Here is a 26,669-nt window from a genome sequence, read left to right on the forward strand (position 1 = left end):
AGCTTCTCCTGCTCTTCCTTGTGCACCAGCCCAGGTTCAGTCTGCAACTCTCCTGCAATGTAAATTGGCCTACGTCGGGGCTGCAGCTTCAATGCCCTCTGTACTGACCCAGGTCAAGCTGCAATTGCCTACTTGTGTGTGCATATCAGCCTGGGGTGTGCTACAACTGCCTCAACTTGCGCAATGACCCCGATTGGGGCCACATCTTCAATGATGTTTATCTGCATCAGCACAAAAGTGGGCTACAGTGCCAGAATCACCCACAGAGTGATGCCAAGGCTGGCCAAGCAATGCCAGACTACCCAGGATTACAGTCAGAAGAGAAGATGCGAGCCGCAGCCAGCTTCCTCTGCAGCTGTTGCTGAAACTGAAGGCCTCCCTCTGCGAGGGCCTGAGCCAGTAAACTTTTGCTGAAGGAAGTGCAGAAGTCTAAAGATTGATGTCCTACCTACTGTGGTACCAGGCACAAGAAGCAGAGCAAGCAGTGAATAATTGTATATGTTACGTGAGTCGAAATGTATTCTGCACTTGAGTCTTATTCATGCTTCTACCCTAGTTTTGCTGGAGAACAGATCCTACTAGGGTGACTGGGTGGCAGAAAGCATGAGCAGGGGTGGAGGTAAGGATGGAGGTGTGAGCTGCAACACCCACACGGGAATCATGATCATGGATACCACACTGTATGCTTTTTTGATTTATATCATATTGAGTATGAATGAGTAATTAAATGTAACTTTATTTTTCCAAAAGACAAGAGCTGGACTAAAGATTAAGCTATGGTGTCTGTTGTTTGATTGTTAAGTTCTCAATTAATTTCGGGGATAAATACCGGAAGCACTTGAAAGAAATAAAGAAGGTGTGGCAATATGTTTGTCTTTAATGTCATGTGATAAATTAAGGTCACAACGTCAAGACATGCCTATTAAAACTGCAAACAGACAGCTAGTTAACTTTATATGGACCTTGAATCGTTGGTGTGATGATGCCTCTCATATATTAGGGACTTTTTTTGCCTAGTTAAAAAAGATAGCCACTCTAATCTCGTTCCTAATCGGGGTCCCAGATTAACTCACAGAATTTCAGATTTTTCCAAGCTTACTTTGAAGCATGATATAGAGCCATATTCCTTTAGGACCATCAATACAAATGGGAAGAAGCTTTCTGTTCTGACCCACGCTAGGGGGTAATTGTCTGTGAATAATTGTATTTTATAATGGGGGTCCTGAAAGGGCATCACCTCTGTTCCTATCATCTGCCCAACTTTCCTTGCTAGGGGGCTTACAATCAGGCAAATAGAAGTGGAAACATCTTTTGAGTTGAAAGGTCATAGGGCCAGATGTATCATTTTATCCAATAGCGATTACCTAATTGCAATTTTTTTGCGAATTAAGTAATTGTTATTAGAATGTATGAAACTACAGGAGTTTCATACTGCGATTCACATGGGCTTGCAAATGGATCTATCTCATCAATATTTATGAGGTACGTCATAATTTGCGAGCAATTGCGAGTGGCTACAATCACAGGGATGGTGGCCTGCTGGGCTCAACAGACCACCATGTCTGTGATTGCTTTTCAATAAAGCAATCTTTTTTATTTTTAAATGCAGCCCGTTTTCCTGAAAGGAAAACGGGCTGCATTTAAAAATGAAAAATGAAAAGTTTTCTTTTCATTTTTTAAGAGCAGGCAGTGGTCCAAAACACTTTTTTCATGCCTTCACAAAGGGGATGGGCTCCCCTGGGGGCCCCTTCCCCTTTGTGATTGGGTTACCACCTACTTGAAGTAGGTGGTAACTGCGATTGTTTTGCGACCGCATTCACGGTCCCAAAACAATCATACATACCTTTGCAATTCGGTATTAGGAAGGGACGCCCTTGACATGCCCCTTCGTAATACCGAGCTGGTATGTAGTCGCAAATCAGTTTGCGATTCGGTAACAAGTTACTGAATCACAAATTGGACTTGTTACATACCAAAAGGCTTTTTTGCGATCGCAAACGGCACGTTGGGCCATTTGCAATCCCAAAAATGTTTGATACGTCTGGCCCACAGTCCTTTCTCCTTTGTCAAAGACTTTCTCTTCATCAAGAGGAAGAATGTTTACCAGAATTTTCATTTGTTTGCTCTTTTGATTACAGGCAGTGCTCTCTTGATATTATCAAAAGTCTGTTTTTAATAAAACCTGATTGGTCTGTAGCTATCAGATGTACCATCAATGATTCCAAAAGTGAGGCCAATACATTTAATGTATATTTTGTAATCAGTATTTAGCAGCAAGATTGGCCTGTATGGTCACATAAATCTTGGTTTCCTAGGCTAGTATATCAATTCTATATCCGCACCCAGTGTAGACTCTAAGACTGATCACGGTTCTTTAATTGAATTGTATAGTTTGGTTATCCTAAAGAAGAATTCTTTATAAAATTCATTGGCCAAGCCACCCAGGCCCAGTGACTTGTGCACTATAATGGCCCCTATGATATTTTCTATCTCCTCCATTTTTTACTTTTGTTCTAGAGCATCTTGTTCCAAAGGTCTTAGCTGCAGCACGTTGAGATATTTTCATTAGTGATCCCAGCAAAGCTCTGATGATTGCCTTGCAGTAAATGCTAAACAAGCTCTTTTTTGGGTGTGTGTACCTTCTTATCACATAAATTATTGTGTTTATCTTCACCCTGCCCCCTGGCTGCTGGTGTTTGATATGTATTGTTTGCTGCACCTTCAAGCCCAACTGGTCACTCACCGAAGGAATAACGTTCATCTGAGCTGCAAGGGCAGACTAAGCATTAAGTTATTGGGTTGATTGCCAGAGGTGCTGGGCTGCATTAAAATGTTTTTGCTACTCCACTGCTTTTTTAGGACTTACTTACTACAGGTTTTTATATTCCTCATAAGCATTTCTAAAGTTTAAGATGCATGCCTTCAGCTGTCTCTAGCAATTCAGCATCTGCAGTGAACTTTCCTCTCACATTTACCTTGAGGATAAAGGTTGACCCATCAACTCCAACCCCCACCCTCCCACAGGTCACTTGAGATGAATGTCCACCCCTTTCCAGAGACATCTGCCCTGGACTGTTCGAGGCTTCTCGATCCACCTTGACCATGAGATTACACCATGACACGGGTGATATGCGACTGAGAATGGGGACTTTGACATTGGAACTCTCAGCAGCATAGGTAGGATTATTAGAGGACTTCATGTCTATGAGGGCACAATAGTCCAGTCCGGGAAGCAGCCTAAACCACGACTCCTTAACAACGAGGGTCGTTTTCCACGAAAGTGGAACAACTCTTTTGTGAACAACGACCCTGTTTTCCTCTGCCTTAACCACGCCTGTCTGGAACAACGAGCATGCGTGGTTAAGGCAGAGGAAAACACTCTGGATTAGAGAGGATGTGGTCAGGTAAGTGGGGTTGGGGTAGTGTTGGGGGGTAGTTTTAAGGGCAGGGTGGTGGGTCAGGGTAGTTTGTTTTTTTGGGGCAGGTTGGGGTGGTTTTAGGGGCGGGGTTGTGGTCATTTTAGGGGCAGGGGTGGGGTTGGGGGTAATTTTAGGTTTTAGGGGCAGGTGGGAGTTGTAATCATTTTAGGGGCAGGGTGGGGGTTGTAGTAGTTTAGGATTTAGGGGTGGGTGGTTGGGGTGGTTTTAAGGGTGGAGGTGGGGGGATTTCGGTAATTTTAGGGGCGGGTTGGGGGTTGTGGTGGTTTTAGGGGCAGGGTGGAGGGTTGCGGTAATTTTAGGGGTGGGTTGGGGTAATTTTAGGTTTTAGGGGCAGGGTGGGGGTCCTGGTAACTTTAGAGGCAGGGGTGGGCGGTTGGGCTAATTTTAGGTTTTAGGGGCAGTGTGGGGGGTTGCAGTAGTTTTAGGGGGTTGGGGTGGTTTTAGGTTTTAGGGACGGGATGAGGGGTCACAGTAATTTTAGGGGTGGGATGGGGGTTGGGGTAATTTTAAGTTTTAGGGGTAGGGTGGGGGTCACGGTAGTTTTAGGGGCGGGGCGGGGTAGGGGGTTGGGGTAGTTTAGGTTTTAGGGTAGGGGGTTGGGGTAGTTTTTGGTGTTAGTTGCGGGGGTGGGGGTTTGCGATAATTTTAGGGGCGGGGTTAGGGTAATTTTAGGTTTTAGGGGTGGGGGTCGCTGTAGTTTTATCGGTGGGGGTGGGGGGTTTGGGTAGTTCAGGTTTTAGGGGCGGGGCGGGTGGTTGGGGTGGTTTTAGGTTTTAGGGGCGGGATGGGGGTTGTGGTAATTTTAGGTTTTATGGGCGGGGTGGGGGGTTGCAGTAGTTTTAGGGGTGGTGTGGGAGTTGGAGTAGTTTTTGTTTGAGGGGCAGGGGTTGGGGTAGTTTTAGGTTTTAGTAGCAAGGGGTCACAGTCATTTTAGGGGTGGGGATGGGGGGCCAGGGGGTCGCATGCTGGAACCATGCATGCCTTTACCAGGAATACCTTTACAACAAAAAATCATTGTTAAGGCATTCGTAGTAAAGGCATTAGTGGTAACAACGCAGTCGTTGTTCCGACCGCATTGTTCAGGCGTGTGTGGTTCCAGCATGCGTTGTTCCGACACATTCATCCAGTCCCAGACCTTAATGTAACAAGGCAGTATACCCTTGACAGTTGTAGCCTTGATTCACATCAACTGAATCAAGTTGACTGAATCACCAACTTATCATGGTATGTAAAAGGAAGACCCAGGTCTGGAGTATTGTGACCCTTTACATGGGTGATGTGGTAATTCTAGGCATGCAGTAGACATTTGCTGTGCGCAGAAATTGCAGAGTGGTGGTCTGTGGACCTTGGTTTCCCTAATGGGCACTTACCCAGCGAACCTCTGCGGAGAACTGAGAGCATTTGTCTTGCCAGAGGGAGTTTATTCATTCATTCTGCAGGACACTGACATATTGTTAGACCTGGCTTCCTTTGCTTGGTTTTCCCCCTAATGTTTTGCCTTCAGACCTCCTGTTTGCTGACTTTGCTTTTTCTAGCTTTAGGATTCTGCACACTTTACCACCACTAATCAGTGCTAAACTGCTTGTGCTCTCCTTAAAACATGGTAGAATTGTCTTATACCCAACTGTCATATTTAATTAACATGTAAGTCCCTATTAAAGTGGCACTACCTGTACCCCATGCCTGTAACTTAAATGCAACTAGTGGGCCTGCAGTACTGATCATGCCAACCACATAAATACTGGTTTCAACATGTCTCCAGACTGCCATTGCAGCTTGCGGGTATAGCTTTAAACTGCCATTTCGACTTGGCAAAATAAACCTTTTTCCAGGCCTAAACCTTCCTTTTTAATTCATATGTCTCTTCGGGGGCAGGCTCTGAACAGCCCAGAGGGCAGAGTTCCATGTATTTAAAAAGTAAGGCACGTTTAACATGTCTTGGCAGTATAAAACTCTTAAATTCATTTTTCACTACCTCTTCCAATGGACAATATAGAGTTACTGTATCAGATGTAATAAACTGTGATTTCCAACTCGGAACAGGTAACCAGTTCTTGTTTGGGGTCTTTGGAATTGTAATGAAAACATCCTAACTTATGGTGATGTCGAATTTTAAATTCCAATTTTGAAAATGCCACTTTCAAAAGTTGGTATTTGTCTGCCCTAGCCATTTGGGCCCTCATTATGAGTCTGGCGGTCCCAGGGGCGGTCAGACCACGGACAATGCAGCAGTCCGGCCTCCACATTATGAACGTGGCAAATGCTCCAAGGTCAGATTGCCGTCACTGCCACTTTTTCACTGGCTGATGGCCTGGCAGTGCCGGCGGTCTTAATCTGCCAGGGCAGCGCTGCCCTGGGGATTATGAGTCCCCTCTCTGCCGGCTTTTACATGGCGATTGCACCATCATTGTAAAAGCTGGCAGAGACGGGGTGCCGGGGCTCCCATGAGGGTCCCTGCACTGCCCATGCACTTGGCATGGGCCCCCATTGACAGCCCCGTCATGCTTTTTACTGTCTGCTTAGTAGACAGTGAAAAGCGTGATGGGTGCTGGTGCATCTGACGGACAGGAACATTGTGCAGGCCCGATTACGAGCCTGCATTAGTGTTGTGAGCTGTTTCCCACTGGGCCAGCAGGAAACTGATAATAGGGGCTGCAGGAGGGCTGCCGCATAGGCAGTAACCCGACAACAGAAGTTTGGCAGGCAGGCTTTTCCGCCCACCAAACTCATAATCAGGACCTTGGTGCCTGCTGCCTCTCTCTGGGTCACATTACTTCGTGTAGTTGACAGTTGGGCTTTGTGTATTCCTCCTATACAACCCCGCACAATGGAAAGCTGAGGTGTGTCTGGATGGGCCTCCACTGGCAGGATGGGAAGAAGGAGCTGGGCACTGCCTCACCTACACTTGTATAAGCTGTGCCCTGCCTCCACACAAAGGACTGCATGCCCCCTGTAGCTAGTCAGTCTGAAGCCAGGGCGAGGAAGACAGGGAACCTGTAAACATCAAAGGCAAGAATGTAGATGCTTCTTCCACTTCAAAGCCACAAGTGGGTATAAATATTAGACCTCAGACACTAACTCTTCAGTACACTTCTGACCTGTGGATATTCTGTTAGTGGAAAGGACTGCTGTGCTGCTCAAAGGGCTGCCACCCTTCTGGACTGCTGCTCTGAAGGACTTCTGCCTTGATATGAGGACTTGCTGTCTACTGCACTCTTGTCTGGGTGAGAAGGACTGGACCTGCATTTGTTGAACGCAGGACCCCGGGGTAACTCCAAGGGCTAGTTGGCTGGCCGCCTGACTTGAGTCTCAGGGACCGAAAGCTCCAACCAACTTGACCCCAGCTCCTGAATTCTGTCATCTGTGAGTCTACCCTGCCAAGTGTTGCCACCCCAGTCCTGGACCATTGGAAGTAGGCTTAAGGTGTTCTGCCAGCCTCTTTTGGCCCAGCAGAACCAATGAATCTTCTGCTGCTGTGCGACGCAAATCTGAACACAACTGACGCATTATTACCGCTGAATGGGTCTTCCCTGTTACAAAGACCAGCATCACATTGCGGTCCAATTCCTCATTGGAACTGCCACTGTGTGATGAATCCTCAGCGCAGGCCCTTGCATCCCTCATGGACGATGCCAGACTATTCATCGCAGTCTCACAGGTCCTCAGTACTCACACATCACCCCACCTGTCCAATGTATCCTCTAAGCAGAACCTTGCATCTCAAGCCTTAACTAATGGGTCCCTTGATAATGACACAAGACCATGCATCGCAGCCTCACTGCATCTTGAAACCGACGCATCGCTTGGGCTGCGCAGCATAGCTCCAACGCAGATTTCCACAATTGGCGCTTTGCGCTTTTTGGCGCTATTTACATTAAAATATTTCAACTTGCATATCTCTGGTTCTACTAATTGTTTTTTGGCCGCTTTGGTCTTGTTTAATTTATTGGAAAGTATTCTAATTTTCTAACCTGATGTGGGATCCTTTTTGTGAGATGTTTTCACTTCTCTACTGTTTGAAAAGTTGCATAAATACTTTACACAATGCCGCTAAGTTAAGCCTGACTGCTCTGTACAAAGCTATCAGAGAGTTGAGCACAGGTTAATTTACAGGTGGCTTGTGCCTCACCCTGACAAGGATTGTGGTTGCTGCTTGACAAGGTTGCCCACCACAGTCAACCAGTAACCCAATTTCTTACACAAAGTTTCTCCTCTATTGTGATCCAAATTAAATTCTTATTGGTGTACCCACAAAGATCAATGAGCAGAGGTCTGAAAGAGGAAATAGATCTAGTTGCATTTGAGTCTCTGAGCACTATCTCTCCTTACCAAGCTTATCCCTAACACAGGTCTTGTATTATTTCATTTTAATACCATCTTGCATTGTCATGATTCCACCTACGCAAACGCAAGACCTTGATCTCTGTGGATCCCAATACTCTCACTGTCTGCAATATGCCCCTTTGTGCCAGCAACCCTTATTCTGTTCTCTGGAAACTTACTTTCTAACTTTAACCAGTATGTGCCACTGCTACTTGATTTTAGCCTTTATGCCCTTTGTGGCAAATATTCAGCAACCTAACAATCATTTACTCGTCCTGAATTTGTTCTCAAATTTCAGGACTACAATTTCCCATCAAATCCTACTTGCATTTTATTTCCAAGTTATTCTTAAGGCTTTGGTTTATTTAGCTTCTGTGTTTTAAGTATTTTCACCTCTAATAGCATCCTTTGTTAAAATGACTTTCCATTCATTTTTATTACTCCTTTAGAAGTGTTTACAACCAGTGCTTTGAGGCCCTAAGCTGAAGCCTGCTGTATAAAATGCCTGAAAAATAAACCTAAATAAAACACAATGTACACTGTTTTTGGTGTTTTGAAGTTAATAGAGGCCACGCTCCAGCACAGAATTCTAACAAAGGCAGTGTCCTACCACTCATGCATACAGAGACAACTTTTTTCACATCATCGTTCCACAAATATAACTATCTTTATCCACCACTCCAATGCTGTGTTCTATCTATCATATTCTCATACCCCCTTAAACATAGTCATGCAGTCCAGTAATCACCCAGTTGTTTATTCAAACCACAATGACGGGGATAGACCTTGATTTCCCATACAAGGGTGATATACTTTACAATGGAGCCTCTAGTGAGTTCAACCATAGTACCATGTTCTTCTGGTGGAAATTTTTAATAAGTAAATAATGCTTTACATACAATGCTGTGGCTGTAGACTACCTGCAAGCCTCAGTGCTAGAATGAAATGTCCTTCGAATAAAGAGCTTTTTTCTGTTACAGAAATTTGATCTGAGGGAACGTCCTCCATAACTTTCTCTTCTGACATTGTTGATACGCCAAGAGCATTGCATAGAAAGAGTGTAGTGCCATGAATAGGGCAAGATTGCAAGCCATCATCCATTGTTTATAACAATGCTGTCCATCAGCAGGCAGATCCATTATTAACCTCATGATCCAATTACTAATATGCTGAGCTGAGCTTGGATATCATTTTCAAGTTTGTCAGCTAAAGGTGTGACTATGGCAAATTTCTGATGCAGTCAGCGATAGTGTTGTTGCTTTGGCAAGGCGAGGACTAGTCTGTGGTTGGCTTCTTTCACTTGACGAGGAAATGCAGTCACTGTTATTGAGAATTGCTCAAGGGAGCAGCTTCCCTTTTGCCTACCTTCTCCCTTAACTGACACTGTGGGTTTCAGTCTAAAAAGAATCCTTGAAGATTCTGTGATAGGCACCCTAGATTGAATCATCAATAATTCTATTTGTTTCTTTCATGAGGCGAAATTTTCTAGTCGTTTGCTGATGCCATGCTTTAGTTACACTCTGGGTGCTGCAGTATCATACATTTCTCGTCTTATTAAACTTAGTAAGTTTGATTAGATCTTATTTTTTTGAGGCTCTAAGATCCTTGTCAGTTTCGCCTGTACCTGTTGAATCAGAGACTGCCTAGATGAGAACAATGAGGACTTGAGTGGAGCCTGAACCTTGAACAACACTCCTACCTCCAACTTTTTCACTGAACATTTTCATTTTCTCTGCCTAGAAAGAGTCAATTAGCTCTGGAATTTCCTCAACCAAACATGCCCCAAAACCCTTCTTCCTAGTGATGTAATGTGTCCTCCTCCTCTTGGGATTTCATAAATACAGCCTCTGGCTTCACAGTCTGTTCAGCGTCATGTGTTTTTTAAAGCTTTCCTATTTTTTGTTGTTCTGTCATGTAGATGTTATAGCCAATTTTACTCAACTTGCACAATTATTGACTTTTAAAAGGGGTGTGTACTTTTCAAAGGGTGCACCGTCATTTCAAAGAAGACACTGTCTGCAAATGAAGGACAAGATGAGGGCGTGCATAGCAAATTAAATGAAACCCTGGCTAGATAGGTAATATAACAGCGAGAAAAGAGCTATATCAGGCCTCTCTTTGTAAAAAAAACATTTTTACTCTTTAAAATCCGTTTCTGAAGGAGATATTTCAGATCACCTTCAGTCAGCCTGGCCTAAACCTTCTTTCCTACATTGCTTCCAGGTCTGTAGATGAAAGACGTTGACGGTCTCTGTCCAGTGAATCTCAAATGCTTCCTTCCTGTCCCAGCACGTATCCTGCCTTCTAAGAGGCAAAACATATTCACGGAAGCTGTCTAAAGGAGGAGGACTTAGTTTAGATTTTCCCTCATCTTTTTTTCCCTTGAAGACTCTTTTGCTTATTTAAAAAAGTCTTTTTTTTTATACTAGCTACCTCCATTGATGACAGCTGGGCAAACCATGGATAAATTAAGAGCATGTAAACACTGCTTCTCTATTCAGTGTTGACAGAATTGACACTGGCCACATTAGCTTAGAGGGAATCAGTCTAAACCACCTTCAAATCTAAATCATCAGCACCATCTACTTCTATGCAGAGAGAATGGGAGCCAATAGGATTAATATTGTGGACTTTAATATTAGCCATATTGAAGTCTCGGGCATATTTTCTTTCCAATCACATCACCCACATAGTTGTATCCTGGAGGAAAATAAAGAGTGTGTACCCTTAGAATAGAAATGTTTGGAGGATGATGTTCATTGTAAACTCAGATCTTGAAAGTATGCACTCGATAATGCAAAAGCTATATGAAAATTCCTTCCTAAGAAAACGATTTGTCTGTGAAAGGTTCTTCTCCATCATGCCATGAACTACCGTCCAGGCTTTTGGGAGAGCCTTTTGGCTCAAATTTTGATCTTTTCAGCATTTCTCAACAACCTGAGAAGCAGGCAAAACAGAGTTAGTTCCAGGGTACAGGTGTTTCTCAATAACCAAGCTCTGGGGTAATTGGTCTGTGCCAAAAGTTGACCTCACAATCTTTCTGAACTCTATGGGTGGATGTGAATGAGCAGTCAAATCTTAGCTCTAAGAAGGTCGTGTGGGATTGAGTTACATCCCAAAACACAGTTATTTCAGCTGCAATAAAGAAGGAACCATTTGCAACCAGGCCTAAGAGCTTTTGCATTATCTCAGTACACAGCTCTATGTATTGTAAGAAGTACACAAATCATAAATACAATGAAAAGGAAATGCTTTAACCATACAGTGATATAACCCGGGCTGGACGTAAATACCATTTAGCGTTTGTGATTACTAGAGCATGACGAATACTGGAGCGCTCCTAAAGAAGAACACAATGCACCATTTAGTAGTTAGATAAAAGTCAGACAGATGATTCACAGCTACCTGGAGAGTCAAGCCTCCTGACTTTCTAGGTACCATTGGATGAGCAGTCAAGGCTTAGTTCATGGAAGAAGGTGATGTGAGTCTGAGTTTGAGTACAGATCAGCACAAGTATGGGATTTCTATTAAAGATGTCAATGTCTAGATATGGGCGTGAATTTTTGTAAAGATGCAACACTTTAATATAAAAATATTCCACAAACTGTGTATATATGTACAATAAAGGTCAACATTTAAAAAGTACATTCATCTGAAATGCATTAAAAGCTTATGCAGAAACAGCAGACTGATAAATAAGACTGATAAAACAGACCCCTTGAATGGAAACTCTATAGTGGTGATCACTGAATGACTGTGAACACATGAAAACCAAACATGAAAAAAGCAGCAAAATTCAGATACAGGTAAGGTGGTTAGATGTATCAAACTATGTTCCCAAGTATTTGGAGTTTGCGATCACTCCCTGCTTGTGAATTCTGTATTGTAAATTTGAGGACCACTTCCACCAATACACGGTTGCCTTTTGTCAGGTTACAAAATGATACTTGTAGTCCTGGTGATCGGAAACACGAAATACTATCTGAAAGAAAGGAAGACATACAATGGCAAACAATGAAGCAATGATACAGTAACCACATGCCTATAAATTTGAAACAGTGGCAGGGAAGATTATCATAATCCCCGGTTTAGGGATAGTAGTGATCAACTTTTAAAAAAAATTGCCATCGCATCTCTTGCGGTTACTAGGAAATCTGTGTCAGTGGTTCTACACTAGGAAGGGAATGGCTTTTGTGATGGAGAGCATACTGCAGTCTGACCTACCGGGATTAAGGGCCTATTTTAGAGTACATGATGGATAACCTATCCACCATATTACGATCCCATTATAGCCTGTGGCGATTGTAATACGGCGGATGGGAAATACCTCACCTTTGTGACGGAGTAACCTGTCTGCCAAATCTAAATCAGGCCTGTAGTGTTTGAGACCACAGAACAAATCATCGGGCCCAAAGGCATTTATCGTTCTAGCTGGTGTACAGGCCAAAAAGGTTCTATATTTCTCCAATTAGAGAGAGGCACTACCCGGAGAGCAAAAACATTGCAAGTGATGCAGGGCAGAGGTGTGCTTACCCCTGGGCAGTTGTGTAATGCAAAATGATTAGGCCTCTTGCAGAATGTGATGAGTGTCCCTGGTGTTTCCCATATCACACAGATATTCATTGGTCTTGGGCTCAATGGGAGCCCCTGAACGGTTGCTTGCACTGCAGGGGCCTTCACACAGTTAACTATTTCTTATTCCATGCCATTGCATGCGTTTTGCAAGGCATGCATTGACATGATTTAAGGGATAATGGCCCCCCAAACCAAGGAACGCTGGTCCCCCCACACACCACAGGGCCTGCTGGGACATCCTTTTACACCTGTGCATCCGGGCAGATAAATCCTCTCCCATGCAAACTCCATTTAGACACATAAAAAGATTTTTGTGATCAGCTAACGGTAATCTCAACAGTAGGTGCAACAATAATGGTCATAAACTATCCTCCATGCACAAAACATTACAAAGTTTGTGATTATGAATGCAATACCTTTGAACATAATGTTCATGATAACATGAAGGAATCCCAGAGGCCAATGTAATTTAAGGTAAAAATGGTGGACAGTAAGCATAGCCCCTGGGTGCAGCTACCCAAAACACTATAATGCTGGGATAAGTCAGAAAGAGTGCAAACAAGGTTTAAGGGGACTGCTCCTTGTAATTACAGACTTGAGAGACTGATGGAAGTGTCCACAGTCTAAGGAATAATCAGGAATCCTGTGGAGCACCATATCTGCAGTTGAGTGGTCCCTAGGTATTAAAAACATAAAAACTCTGCCAAAATTAACATTTCAGGCAAATATCAAGACAAAAGTGAAAGTAATGGGGATAGTGCAGCTGGACATGTGGACTTACTCAATGACTTTATGAACACTATGTAAGAGTTTTTGTCTTCCTTAAGTAAACACTAGAGAACTTAGAGAGCACAGGACATGACCTCAAACCAGAATCTGTGTCTATCAGAGTCACCTGATAGGGTAGTCTGGTTGAGCAGCAAGAGACTTTCATTGTTTGGCTTTACCTAAGCCCATACTAAGCTTTTGCCCAGAATGCTCCAAAAAAGCAAAGTAAAGAGCTCCCTAAATTGGTCCTGAAAAGTGACAGTAAAATTGCAAGACCTAGAGTTATACTATTAAATAGTTTAATTATATGTCAAATATATACTCAGTGATTGGTACCACAAATCTACATGCAAAGTAATTCTTGACAGACGGTACTGTGATTTCTTCCCATTTTACTGATCTGAAGACAGTCACAACCTCATTAGAGTCTCTAGGTGTTATACAGATTCCCCTTAAGATGAGAAAATGTTGGAAGTCCACCTCATCACTTTAGGCACATTGTTAAAGCTGCATGGGTGACTATAATCAGATATCAGCAGAAGAAAACATTATCTGTGTAATATTGATGTTTTTCTCCAAATATAGAAATACTTAATTTTGGGGCAGGGAAGTCAAGATGTGATGGGGAACGTTAACTTTTGTTTCCTAACTATGAATCTCATAATAAATGTGTAGGTGGTTGTTTTCACGAATTGTGAAACAGAGGTTTAGTCACAGTGAACTTTCTGGCATTGGGTGAGATAGGGCACAAGGATGACACACACACTCATATATAATGGTAAAAGGCTGCTTTAATAGATCAGGCCTGGAAACTGTAACATTAGCCATCAACAAACCTAGGCCAAATGCCGTACAAAACTAATTAGCCTCACTAGCACAAAATGACTTCCTAAAACCCCACCCTTCTAAAATCTCCTTGCCCCCTTCCTCAAAACTCTTCCTTCCTGGCCCCAGTGATGTCATGAAACCATTCCCCAGTTACCTTTACCCCATTTATCTTTCTGGTCTTCGACCAAATCCCTGACCTTCTTGAGCTTGTGTTCACACACCTTTCAATCCCCCATCTACCAACCATCTTCTTGCCGTGTTACACATCACCAGACCTGCCTACCAGTAGCAAAACCCACAAATCCTGAAATCAGACCTGCCCTACTAAAACCCTAAATGATATACAATAAATAATCAGGAGTATGAGTTCCCTTATAAAATTTGAGCTTCTTGCAAAAGAAATGGGGAAGGTGGATGGGATAACGACTAAGCTGCGCCCTACTCCTGGGTCTGTCGATGGCTGAAGATGCTGTCTGCACACCTAACTAAAATGACCCTTAACCCGTCCACCCACACATTTAATGCTTTGAGTGTCATCCAGGCCACAGCACCCACGCAACACGCACAGGGGTAGACTAGGCAACCCCATCTCCCCCAAGCCCACAGAAGGAGCCAAGAATGACACTCGCTCATATGTAATGGTAAAAAGCCTTTTCAAAGGAACACGTTTGGAAACTGTAGCATTAGCCAGCAGCAAACATAGGCCAAATGCCTTACAAAACTAATTAACCTCATTAGTACATAGTGCCTTCTTAAAACTGCACCCACGCTAACTATAAAGTTGTTAACTGACTCACCTTCTGGCCAAGATAAATGAAGAATCAGTTGAAAATCCCCTTGTTGCTTCCAAGATACCACCCCCATTTTAGAAATTGTCAATTCTTTACATGTCCATACAGAATAGGGGCCAACAATTCTCCCTTCGTTGACCTCCTTGTGGAGGTTTCTATTTACCACTTCTGAGCTCTTAATTGCAAAACACAAATTATTGTCCCATTGTGTTTTCCTTTAACCTTGATACCACTGCCTGAAACTTTCTGAAAAAAAATAAAATAAATTCTCCTCCTCTTGATGTGAATACAATTGCAACCAATACTTCAAAACTTGCAATTCAATTGCAGTTGGCCCTTTTTTCCGCCAACTGTAGCTGACCTCTGTCACTTTCACCCTTCTTAATGGGCTTCCTTTCCAACCAAATTAGATACCTCCTAGATATTGAACTATTGGGTGCCTCCCTCCACAGTTGTCACAATCATACCTACATCTGCATTGTGGTCTCAAGCAGTTACCCTGTTGAAGGACAAGCAAGCACCATTCTGTGGCCACTGTCCTCTACCTGAGATGCAAACCCTAGATTGGATCAGACACCCCTGAAAGGACATACGCTGCATAGGCAAAATGCTGGCTTTGTGTACCACTAGAACAGGCTTAATCGGTCTCATCCACTGCAACCGCAATTCTTCATCTATGTCTCCCCATTCCTCCTCTGAGGACACTGCCAAACAAGCTCTGAATTCTTCTTCATACTGGAACCAACCAAAACCCCCATAATCCATTTTCACCCTCTGAACCACATCTATTATTTAAAGATTGCAAAGCATCATTTCAGATGACGTTCATAGAAAAACACTTGCCTAAATCAAAAAGGTATATGCCCAATTCTCAATCATTGTGGGCACCCTGAGATGATGTGCCATCTCCCATTCTTCCTCCTTTGGCCTTCAATTCCCTATGTAATAACTTAAATACATCAACAAATTACCTCTTCTGAATTGTTTCCTTCATGGCCTGTATCAAATGCACCTCCCAATGGCATTAATATACAAATGTTGACCCACACTAGCCTCACTACCTTCTTTACCTGATTACTCCTTCCCCTTCTCATATATTTAAATTGCAGTTTCCTGCTGCTTACCCTCCCTTACACTATTAATTGACTTTGATGACAAATCCATCTTTGCTTTGAGGCTGTTTACCTGCTGTCCCATCCGCTTCAGTCAAACTCAACTTAGTAAGACCTCTACTCCCAATGGCCCCAAACTTTAAATTGGACTGCCCCCCCATGTGCCGTGGGGCCAACCATACCTGTTCCTGCACTCTGACCTGTACGTAGACTATGTTGTTCCACCACCAGTCTTTGTGCACAACTCATTCTTTCTGTGGCCTCATCCTGACTCTGCAGGTTACTATGACTCTCCTGAAAAACACCAATACTCCCACTAACCATAAAAGACCTCCCAGCAACCTTCTCCTTCTCCACAGCCTTCCCTACCACTTGTTCATCGTCCGTAATTTCCCCTTTCTCCAATACTACATCATCATCCTTATAATCCAGCAATTCATCATCCGCCAAAGTTTTCATCCTACTGTAACCACCTGAACTAGTACTCAGTTACTCTCCATCACCAACACCACTGCCATCAACATTGACATATGGTCATCACTCCTTCGATGTCAGGAGGATAGCTTTGGACCCTTTTTGCTCTCCAGCCCGCTGTCTGCAAGACGCTCTTGACTTGACCGGGGTCTGGAAGCATTCACCGAACTCATATGTCATCATCGATGCATCTATGCCACCCAGGTCACTAAGTCCTGTGTGATGCAAGACACACAGAAGCCCTTTCAGTTGCTCCAGGCTGTGCCTACCTGGATCAGTAGGAATTCATACCCACTGTCCTGACAATCCCAACTCATCTCTGCCATGCCCCTTTCCTGCACATGAAAGCTGCTTTTCCATTTCCCTACTACCAGCCTGGTCATCCTTCAAAACATGTGTACAGGGAGTCAACCCACTGTTTCCAATCACTCACCTTTGCACCTTATACTTCATTGGGCTAGACAATCTGTTCACCAGTGGCACTGCATTCCTGTGTGCAACTTGTGTCTGTTTTAATAGTTGTACACTATTTTCATGAGTTCGAAATGAGGCATAAATGATTGCTGGAGCTCACCTTTCAAGTGCTGCTCTTCACCTTCTGAGTCTGCCATTAAAATCAGCTCAGACTGAAGCAAACTGGATGCCTCCAACTTGGAGAGCACTGTTAACAGGCTTTTCTCTCCATGCTAACTTGTACTGTGAGCCACCAGCAGCACTCCTGCCCTCTGCTGCCCCTTATCGGACACCACATCCATAATCAGGACTCCCTGCCACTTACCGCCCACTCATGCTTTACGGAACACACCTCACTGCCCAGAAGGACATGATGCCCCTCGCTGTAGACCATATGACAGCACCGCTACAGTACTTTTGCTACCAGCAACTGCTCGTGACCAAAGCCTCATCGCCAATCTGGGGTAACGTAACTGCTGTCCTTCCGCCAGTACATTTTTGCAAGCATTTCTTCGTTTTAATGCGTGTCTGGGAGCAAGTCCAGACAGCGACTTCTACTCCCTCCCCTGGCACACATTTTGGATGTTTCAAGCTTAACCAGGCCTGCACCAAAATTGACACTTTTACTAAATACTCCCTACCTTTTTTTTTCTAGTGCCTTCACTATCCTATTTGGACCTGCCATGCTTAAAATGTAACCTACCCTATCTGGGCACCACTGATATTAGAACAACACCCCTCCTTTGTCCTAACCACAGAGAATGACTAAGCTACCCCCTGCCCATGGGTGTATCATAGGCCAAAAAGGCCGTCCCCAGACACACACCTAACTAAAAAGACCTTTACCCTGCACACCCACAAAAGCTGCTCAATTAACACTTTGAGCATCATCCAGGATGCACCACCCACCAACAAGCCAGAGAGAAGACTGCAAAGATGGGATTTGTATTCACAAAGCCAGGCGGTTTATACAGCTTTTTCTTACTGAATGCAATGGCCATTCTCAAATCTGACCCAGGGATGTCTTGTAATGTGTAATATGCTGTTATGGAGTCGTAACTTTCTGCCGCTGAGTAGCAAGTTACATGCTAATGCACACATTTATTTTAAATCCATGACCACACCTCTTGGGAAATTGGTTTTGAGAGGAAATGATGATATATTGCATTTCTCTACTTTTAGGTTTTTATGGTCAACTGCAAACCTTCTGTCCTCCGCATTACAACGACACTCAGAGGAATATGCATCACAGCAACTCCTACAATACGGTCCCTCCATTTGAGGACTGCCTTGTGCCCACGTCTATGGGACAGGCAGGTCTTGATGTTTTTCACAGAGCTTTCTCAGCACATTCTGGAATTACAGGTAAAGCAAGATGTGTGTTTCAACTGAACAGCCTTTTCTCTTTTCTAAATACGTTTGATTTTTATATTTCAAACTACACTGAATGTTCTTTCTTACAATTCTGTAGCGCCATAACATGGATGCTTTTTCTCAATGGAGATGTGAGAACGTGCTTCGACTGCTACTATAATACAGCATTAGAAGCATGCAAAAGGGCTCCTGTTAGGCAGGGTGAGAGCCAACAAGTTAAGCAGCGGTGGCCTGCAAGTAATAAATATGATGGGGCGCGAATGCCCAACTCACCATATCTGTTACTCCCCCGGCGTCCACTGAGCAGGAATGGAAGGACTGACTTCCTGCTCAATGAAACAGGATTTCAACCAACTGTGGAGCTGCTCTCAGGCTTTTCCAGCATGAGAGCTGCTCCAGGATTGGTTGGAGCAGGATAACCCAGCGCTCATTTTGAGGCTGGGAGCCTGTGCCAGTAACCTCCCTGGCTGTTTGACAGCCCTGTGATTGCTGGGTCTACAGTGCACGTGTCAGGCTGGTCGTAGCTAGATAGCCGGCCAATCCGACATGCATCTTGAAAGGGGCAGCAGTCATCCTGCAATTGCAGGATTCAGCCCCGCTCCATGCCTTCATGCTTGCAAGGTACACAGCACAAGCTGATGGCAAAATAAAATACCATTATTATCCATTTTGTTTATTTGTGTTTGCCTGCTGTACTCACAGCAGGTGGGGTGATGCTCCTCCACTCCTGAGGACGAACGCCCCCTGAAGGTAAGGGTGGTGAAAAGAATAGTAAATGTCTCTTCCTACTCACAAAGCTTTTTTTTAGATATCTGTTGAAATACATTCAAACTTGGTGAAAATTATTTATTCAAAGATGTTCTTGCACTCTTAAATACTGTTCCTTACAGCAAACAACAGTGCTATTAGCCAATTGTATTCCAGCATTTCTGCTACCAGAGAAAAGTCACTCAGTAGATTACAATTCTGTTGATTACAATTATGTTGTGAGGTTAAAGTAACGATTGCTAGCTCACTCTATAGCAACATTCCTGTAACAGTAGTGTGTACTATATTGTTTTACTTCATGTCCATCATTGTGGCTTCTTTTCCATATATTTGATCAATATTTCAATAATCTGGGACCTCTTGTATAAATTCATTCTCTTTCCAATGTCTTTTGCCATTGTGTATTTGATGATCATGAAGTGGGCGCTATGCTTGTTTTCCTTCTAGGTTACTTATGATATTGCTGTGGCACTAGGAGTCCTCTAGGTTTGTGGATCTGTCATAGAGTATTTACCTTTCATGCTTTTGACCCATCTCTGAAAATAGAAAGTTTTTCTCAGGTAGACACTGTTGAAGGAGGGTGGCCCATTGGATACACTGCTCTTTGAATTGCCACTGTCATTCCTACCACGGATGGGATTCCTCACCTCAAGAAGGGTGGATACCGCCTGCTGTACTTTAGTATTTGTTTCCGAGACTGCCTCTACATATTGGTTCACATATGGATGATATTCAGAACTGAAGACTTCAAAGTCTATGCTGTAGGTATGTAATGAGTAAAAATGAGACTCTTAGTTTTGGAAGAAATTAGGTGTTTAAAGTGAGAGGACATTCAAATTCTGATGGCCAGAAATTGTATTGTGAAGAAGAGGAGGAAAGAAATGAAATGAACATTAGAAACGTATCTGCATAGAAGACATCCCAGAAGAACAAATGATAGTGGTGAGGTGTCCATGGAGAAAAAATAGTGACGGAGAACAGAGTGCAGGCAAGCCCATAATGTGATTCCTCTGAATCGAAACATATGGGTAGGAGACAAAAGATACCATGATTTGCCATCTCTGAGCTTGGTCCCTTATGATATGGGATAAAGTTTAGTGCATGCAGGATTTTTTCCGGCTCCCATGAAACTGCAAGACCACTGACTTTAACGTTAATGCAAAGAGAAGCTTGTACACTGAAGATGAAGCATTTCAATTGTTCATGGAGGGTTAGAATCAAAGGATTTGTCTTGTGCTAAGTGGATTCATGTTAAATTTTGAGAAGATCATACACTACAAGTAGTACATTTCGTTTGCATTGTTGGGAACAGAAAATTGTTTAACCAAAATATATTATTTATAAGATCAAGCCTATGCTCAATAACAAAAGAGAGAAAAAGTTTTTGGGCTGCGGTGACTATCTAAGAAAGATTGTAAATATAAGAGTCAACCCGGAAAGGAAAGGTCAAGTGAACAAGACAGGGTGGCAAAGAGGCTGGAAGTTACAAGCCACCAAAAGGTTGAAATTTTTAAGAAGGATAATAATTTAGCATAGTGGGTTGAATTTAGATGGTTGTCAACAATAAGAGAGGCAGTCTCTATGAATGTGTGGGACAAAAATTTGCCTGGAGAGGTCCATTCAGGTAAATCCAAGCATGTGTGCATTTGTAGACTGAGTGTTTCACATGTACAAGGGAAGAGAGCGGGGGCAAAGTTCAGGTGAAGACAGCTGTGAAATTTGTTGAAGTCAGAAAAAAGGAGATAGAGGATACTAAAGATTCGACACTGCAGTCCATGTGAGATGAAGGGTTATAAGAGGGGCAGAGAGTACAATGGTCAGTGTGGTCTGGAGGAAAGTGAGTTTTGGTCCATCCAGCAATATTGTGCTTAGCACTGAATAAAGAGCTCTATGTAAAGATTTGAGGTGAGTCAATGCTTAGCGGTCTATAAGAGAGGGTGAATGTTTGCATGAAATGGGCAGAGCAAAGAATTAAATGCAAGACCAAAATTGAGTGAAGCAAAATGTCTGCTGAAAGTAAGAGCGAGCGGAGTGCATGTCTAGGAACAACACAATCAGAAGTGCTTGCATTGTGTGTTTAAGTTGAGATTTCTGTAGACTGAGCTATGTACCTAAAAGAGAGAAAAGCCAAATCAAGAGCATGTACAACTAGAACAAGATTATCCACTAGAAGCCTGGAGGAACTAGAAGTTCTTTACTGATCGTAAATGAGGTACTCCTTTAAAGACAGAAATCTTCTAAAGAAGTAATGGCACATCACACAAGCAGGTCCAGTCACATGCCACCCACCTGCATGGGCTGCTTGAAACTGAGCCTGGGTGCACCTATGGCAGTTTCAAACAGGCGGTACTTCTTTCATTAATGCACTATTTCCACTGTAGGCATGACTGTTCCTGCACTGAGAACAATTTATTTTTTGTATTTGGGTGCGCTTTCCCAGTTTGCACTAGACAAACTGGGCACAGATAGCAATTCTATGTCCATTGTGTGATAGGGCCCTGGGTCCTCTAGGTCGGAAGCTTAAGTCCCATACTACTTATCCACCTAGTTAATAACTTACATATATCTCTGAAAGTAAAGTCTGTACATGATTAACATTATTTTGAAATTCGTTTCAGCATGAGATCTCTACTAAGCTTATGTTACCAAATAACCTACACATTAATTTAATTGTTCTTATCTCTGTTTCCTCCAGTGTATGATCTCCCACATGGATCGACTGGGATTTTTGGAGACTCAATGAGAAATGGCAGTGAGGACACTGGTTTCCTTCAAATTAACGCGGTGGACCGATGTCCAAGCCAGCTATCCTCCATCTACACTGAAGGGTGACATAAAGGCTGCTTGACCCTATCATTCTACACGCCACCTTTCGTTTGTATTGGTCTGTAAGACTTATCTACAAGCCTCCAGTCAGCACAATGCATTGAAAATATTGGCCCAACATATGACATACGAGACTCAGCCTAGTAAAGAAAATGTTGGAAAAAAATGCAAACTAAGTCAGAGAAAAAGGCATCTCCCACTTTTTATTATTGTTTGATTATTCATCTTCAACAGCATTATCTGCAGAAAAGGGAAAGCAAAGAGTGCACTTGAACTACTGCTGTTTTGGGACTGAATCACTGGAAAGGATTTAAAATAAAAACGCAGTTTTTAGAAAACCCATGGGGATCAAACCTGTAAGGCAAGGTTCATGTACAGTCGATCTGCCTGTTTCCAAAGCAAGTAAAGCGAAACAGCTGTTAATAAGTACATAATGTTAAGGCCAGCTTGACTGACCGCAGCGGTGACGTCTTGAGTTTGATGTACTAGGTACATTTTGGGAGTCACGTCTCAGCATGATGTCTTCTCTTCCCTGAGTCTTTCAGTGCTGGCTGGCTGTATGCTCATGACAGCACTTGTCGAAAGGACATATTTCATGCAGTAAAGCCGATATGCACATGAGATATTCATGCAGCCATGTTTTGAAAATCATCTCCCAGTGGGTTGTGCTGTACTTTCTTTCAGGTCAACACAAGCAGGAGGAGCCTGTTCATTGTCAGTGCTGTGTTCTTAATGAAAAGTGAAAAAGGCCTTAGGACACACTAAAAAGGTGAAGAGGCACAGCTGACTTGCCAGCATGTATGTCTGCCCCATATTGTTTACTTGTCCCAGGGAATAAAATTCCATATGCACTGTTCTACAGGGTGGCAATTGACTATACCTTCCTCTAGGTAGGCTGCCTTAATCTGCTACCAGAGCTGGACCGGCATACAGGGCAATCTGGCAGTGCCGGAAGGGCTGGTCTGGAAGGTCTGTATGTGGATCATTTTTAGGTCGAGTTTTCCCAACCGTGTAGTTATCTATTTGGGCTTTTAACCACGCTCACCTCACGCCCATCACGTGCACTCGTCCATGGGCTTGCCTTTCAAAAATCATTTGTTATCATTGGCCAAGGCTTTACGTTTGTTCCTCCTTGGGGCGGTTTGGTTACCGCCTTGGCCATCGACCCTGTCACTTGGCTAATTGCAGTTTTGCCAATACGTTTGGCTGCGAGCGAGCTTCTTTTTCTTTTTGTGTGTCTCCTTTACACTCATGTTCATGGCGGCTCGCTTATGTGAAACTGTTTCACTTTTCATTTTCAATTTACGTGACAAGAAAAGTCCGGTTAGGAGTTTATGACGCCAATAGCTCTAACTCGAGCAAATGCCCATTGAAAATGCTTGTTTTGATTACCATTAACATTTTGTGAACATACTCAGTTAATATGGTATTGCTTTCACTCTCACCTATCATCTTTTCTTCTGTTTATTTTGGAAGGGAAATGTTTTTGAATTAATCACACAAGTTCCTTTATAACTGTGAAATGTGAATATGCAAAACACAAGCAGCTGATTACATTTGCAGCTGCCAAGTGGTCCCAGGTCATACGTGACACTCTCGACCAGTTCCTGATGCCTAGGCAACAGATGGTTGCATTTTGGGATTTGTAGTTTCACTTTTACCAATGAAAGACAGCCCTAAATAATCTCTGCAGGCGAAGTGATGTTAGTCAAAAAGCCAGGGTATCTGATTGCATAGATAAGGCAGCTTCAATATTTATTTCAAGGAATAGTTCCAGAGGGACACAGTGCATTCTGGTGGAGCATGCATTCTTTCTCATTATAATCTTCCTTCCTCCTCAGTTTGACGTCAGTATCACTTTGCGGGGATGCCATATCTTTACGCATGTTTCACAGTCCTTCTTTAGCACAGAGTTTCAACAATTTTTCACCTGGTCCCAGCGATCTTTGGTGCATGATTTTTTTTTCGTTTTTTTGACAGTGTTCCTAGTGTTTTTTTGCCCTGAGCTGTGCCCCCCCGCAGTACTTTAGCGCACGGTCTACTCAAAGGTGAACACCAGTTACATTACACGAGATCACTTTCATGTGTTTTTTTTAAAGCACCTGGAGAGTAATGGATTTGCCCAGACACAAGGTCGACTTCATTTTTTTTCCTAAGAATAGGGAGAGTAAGGGATTTCCCCAGAACCACAGGATGTTGCGCTAACCACAAGACCCAAACCTGGTCCCTAAAGTCGGCAGCTCTGGCCTTAACTCACATCCTCTCCCACACCCTCTCCTCTCATTCTCTCACCGCATTCCATCTTTAGTCTTTCTCACTGAGCAGAATCACGGTCGTCAGGTTTATTTTTGTTACATGTGTGTGACTTTGTGTTTTTTTCAGTGAAGGATCATTTTGTTTAGTGGCCCTTGTGTCTTTGATTGCACCGAGTCTTTTTGAGGTGCTCTGTGTCCGAGCGAGTGAGCTGTAAGGTGTTGCTATTCCTCAAGGGTGAGTGGTTGTCCAAAGCCTGCAGAACGGGTGCTGGTACAAGAGAGCCAGTCATGTAACCAAGGCCCACTCAGCCCCTGTGGTGCGCGGGGCCCCCGAGCGCCAGGGCACCCCCTCAGCACAGTACACTGTGCGCGGGCGGCAGGCCCTTGACTTGGTCCAGGTGGGAGGGGCCCCCCTCCAGGTACTTTGCAGGAGGGCCCCCTCAAGTTTTGTTACGCCACTGAAGAGCGCAGCTGGTGACATGCAAATATGAGGCTTTGATGCTGTTCTACATGCATGAGGGTGTGGGTGGACTGTAATGCTTTCTGTTGTGTCGGCGACTATTGGTATGTGTGACAAGTGTCTTGTACTATTGGTAACTAGTGATTAGACAACTATACGCAAATTGATACATAATTGAAGTATCTGATTAATAACAACAATTAACAACTACATTTCCTTTAGACTAGAATCCACATGCAACTCATTGGTACACCAGCTCCAACAATTTTACATAATATACGTCTAATTGCAACTCTTAGAACTATCGCTGGAAACTAACTCTGGGCTTCACGGACTAGCATGTTATCCATCTATAAAGTGCTTTAAGTCCCCACTAGGGGTTAGTAAACACTACATCAGTCTACAGTACAATACAACTGTTACTGTGCTGTGCTAGTTATGTGGGTTGGACCGCATTTGTTTTTTCTGGTTTCTAAGAACAATGGTGGTTTGAGACGGGGCTCTTACAAAGATGCAAATCTTCATGCTTGATCTTTGTCCTGCAGACCTACCAAATGTAGGACCTGGTGGTGACTGCCTGTGCAAACATTAAACTGAGCACAATTACTGTGCATTAAAAAAGTATGCAATGCTCATTTGCATAGGCATTTTGGTGTATGTGAATAGTACTTCTGGGGGTCACTTTTCTGGCCACATTGTTGCTGCTGGGGTTGGACTACATACCCCTGCATTCCGGAGACAGGAATAGGGGTGCCAGCTAACTTTTGCATTGCGTAGTGCTCGGGACGTCTGCGTCTGTCAGAGCCTGGAAGAGGTTGGGGTAGGCCACCCCTCTTGGCTACGGCATTTAGTTTTGCCTGCTGTGTCCAAAAACCTAAAAATGGGCAAAAGGAAAATGGATGTTCAGCATACTAGCATCACAGGTAAAGCATCAAACTCTATCACTACATATGTAACTAATGTTATGAGTGTGATTGAAAGAGAAATTATTAGTACTGAAGAGTGCTTAGCTACGATGCAAAACCCACCAAAAGAAATTTTGGAAACTCCAATAAACACTGTTCTAAATCTACCTAATACTGAGAAGGCTGTGGCTGAGAAGGTTCTAACAAACCCATGTGTGTCCTATGAGCCTTTGTAAATTGACAAATGTGTCAGAAACAACACCCACCCCAAAAAAGGAAAAGGAATGCAGTGACAAAGTTGTCCAATAAAGAGTATAACACACCTAATGAGGTTGTCAACAGCAAGCAGGCTAGAAGCCTGAGTGGTTGTAATAATAAGACAAATCTTGGGCAGAGACATGACATTTCCAAAGAGGGCACAAGTTATTTTATGAGGGCTATGAAGGATCTGGTTCTGCCGGTTAAAAAATCACTGGATCTAATTTTCTCCAGGCTACAGGTGGTTGAAAACACTGCTAATACCTGTCTCGCAGTGGTACAGGATGTTAAGTCTATGATGGTCTCTTAGGGGGATGCAGATTTGCACATAAGAATGGTCCAGTCAGTTGTTGTGCTTTGGTTGATGAGCCGGACCAGAAAGAACAGGGTGAGACGGTGGCCGAGGGTAAGGGTCTCATTTTACGGCACAAAAGTTTGCGGGGAGAAATATGCTACGAGATCTGAGACCACCATCTTGGCACATTTGGCAAGAGTGTTTAGCCTTCTTCTTCTAAGCAAGTTAAATTGGGCCTCCCTCCAGAGGCTAGGCAGTTTGTAATTATTTTGAAGCATGTTTCACCCCTTGAGACCAATCAAACAGAGTCTCCGAAATAAATCTATCCAAAGAGCAGGCGTCACTACCCAGCTTTTCAACAATCTAAATATGATTCATAGGGTATGCTGGGTAAGTAGGAGCCCAAAGACCGATATGGATGATTGTGTCATAATGAATTTTAGATCTCCTAATTTGATCAGGCATGTCTTTCTCTGTCTCAGAGGGGCACGGTTGGTAAACACAAGGATTGGCGCCTTACCTTTGGGCTTCTTTTACAAACCTCCTGATATAAGTGATCTTGCTAACAAGCAGATGTTTGATCAGAGACAAAGGCATAATCACTCCCTATAGAATGTTCCTCTTATCAATCAAAACGCTACTCTGGGGTAATTGGATGCAAACGATTGGCTCAGTGATCAACAAATTGACCCTGATTTACTTGCTTTGAGCTTTAGGAATGAAGAAATAGAAAGGTTCAGGTCTTTTTAGGGTTGAGCGCGCAA

At 43.4% G+C, this 26,669-nt stretch overlaps 1 protein-coding gene across 1 annotated transcript in view; it reads left to right on the forward strand.

Annotated features, from left to right (window-relative positions):
• The window catches only part of GLIS3 (GLIS family zinc finger 3), an 868,281-nt gene extending 842,092 nt beyond the window's left edge, over positions 1–26,189 (forward strand). Inside the window, exons 10-11 of the mRNA XM_069228373.1 lie at positions 17,947–18,129; positions 21,602–26,189. Coding sequence (XP_069084474.1) covers positions 17,947–18,129; positions 21,602–21,738 — 320 coding nt within the window. The 3' untranslated portion in view covers positions 21,739–26,189. The remainder of the gene's footprint in view (positions 1–17,946; positions 18,130–21,601) is intronic.
• Positions 26,190–26,669: the final 480 nt, after the last annotated feature.

Source organism: Pleurodeles waltl, chromosome 1_1 (genome assembly GCF_031143425.1).
Source record: "Pleurodeles waltl isolate 20211129_DDA chromosome 1_1, aPleWal1.hap1.20221129, whole genome shotgun sequence".
Taxonomy (NCBI): Eukaryota; Metazoa; Chordata; class Amphibia; order Caudata; family Salamandridae; genus Pleurodeles; species Pleurodeles waltl.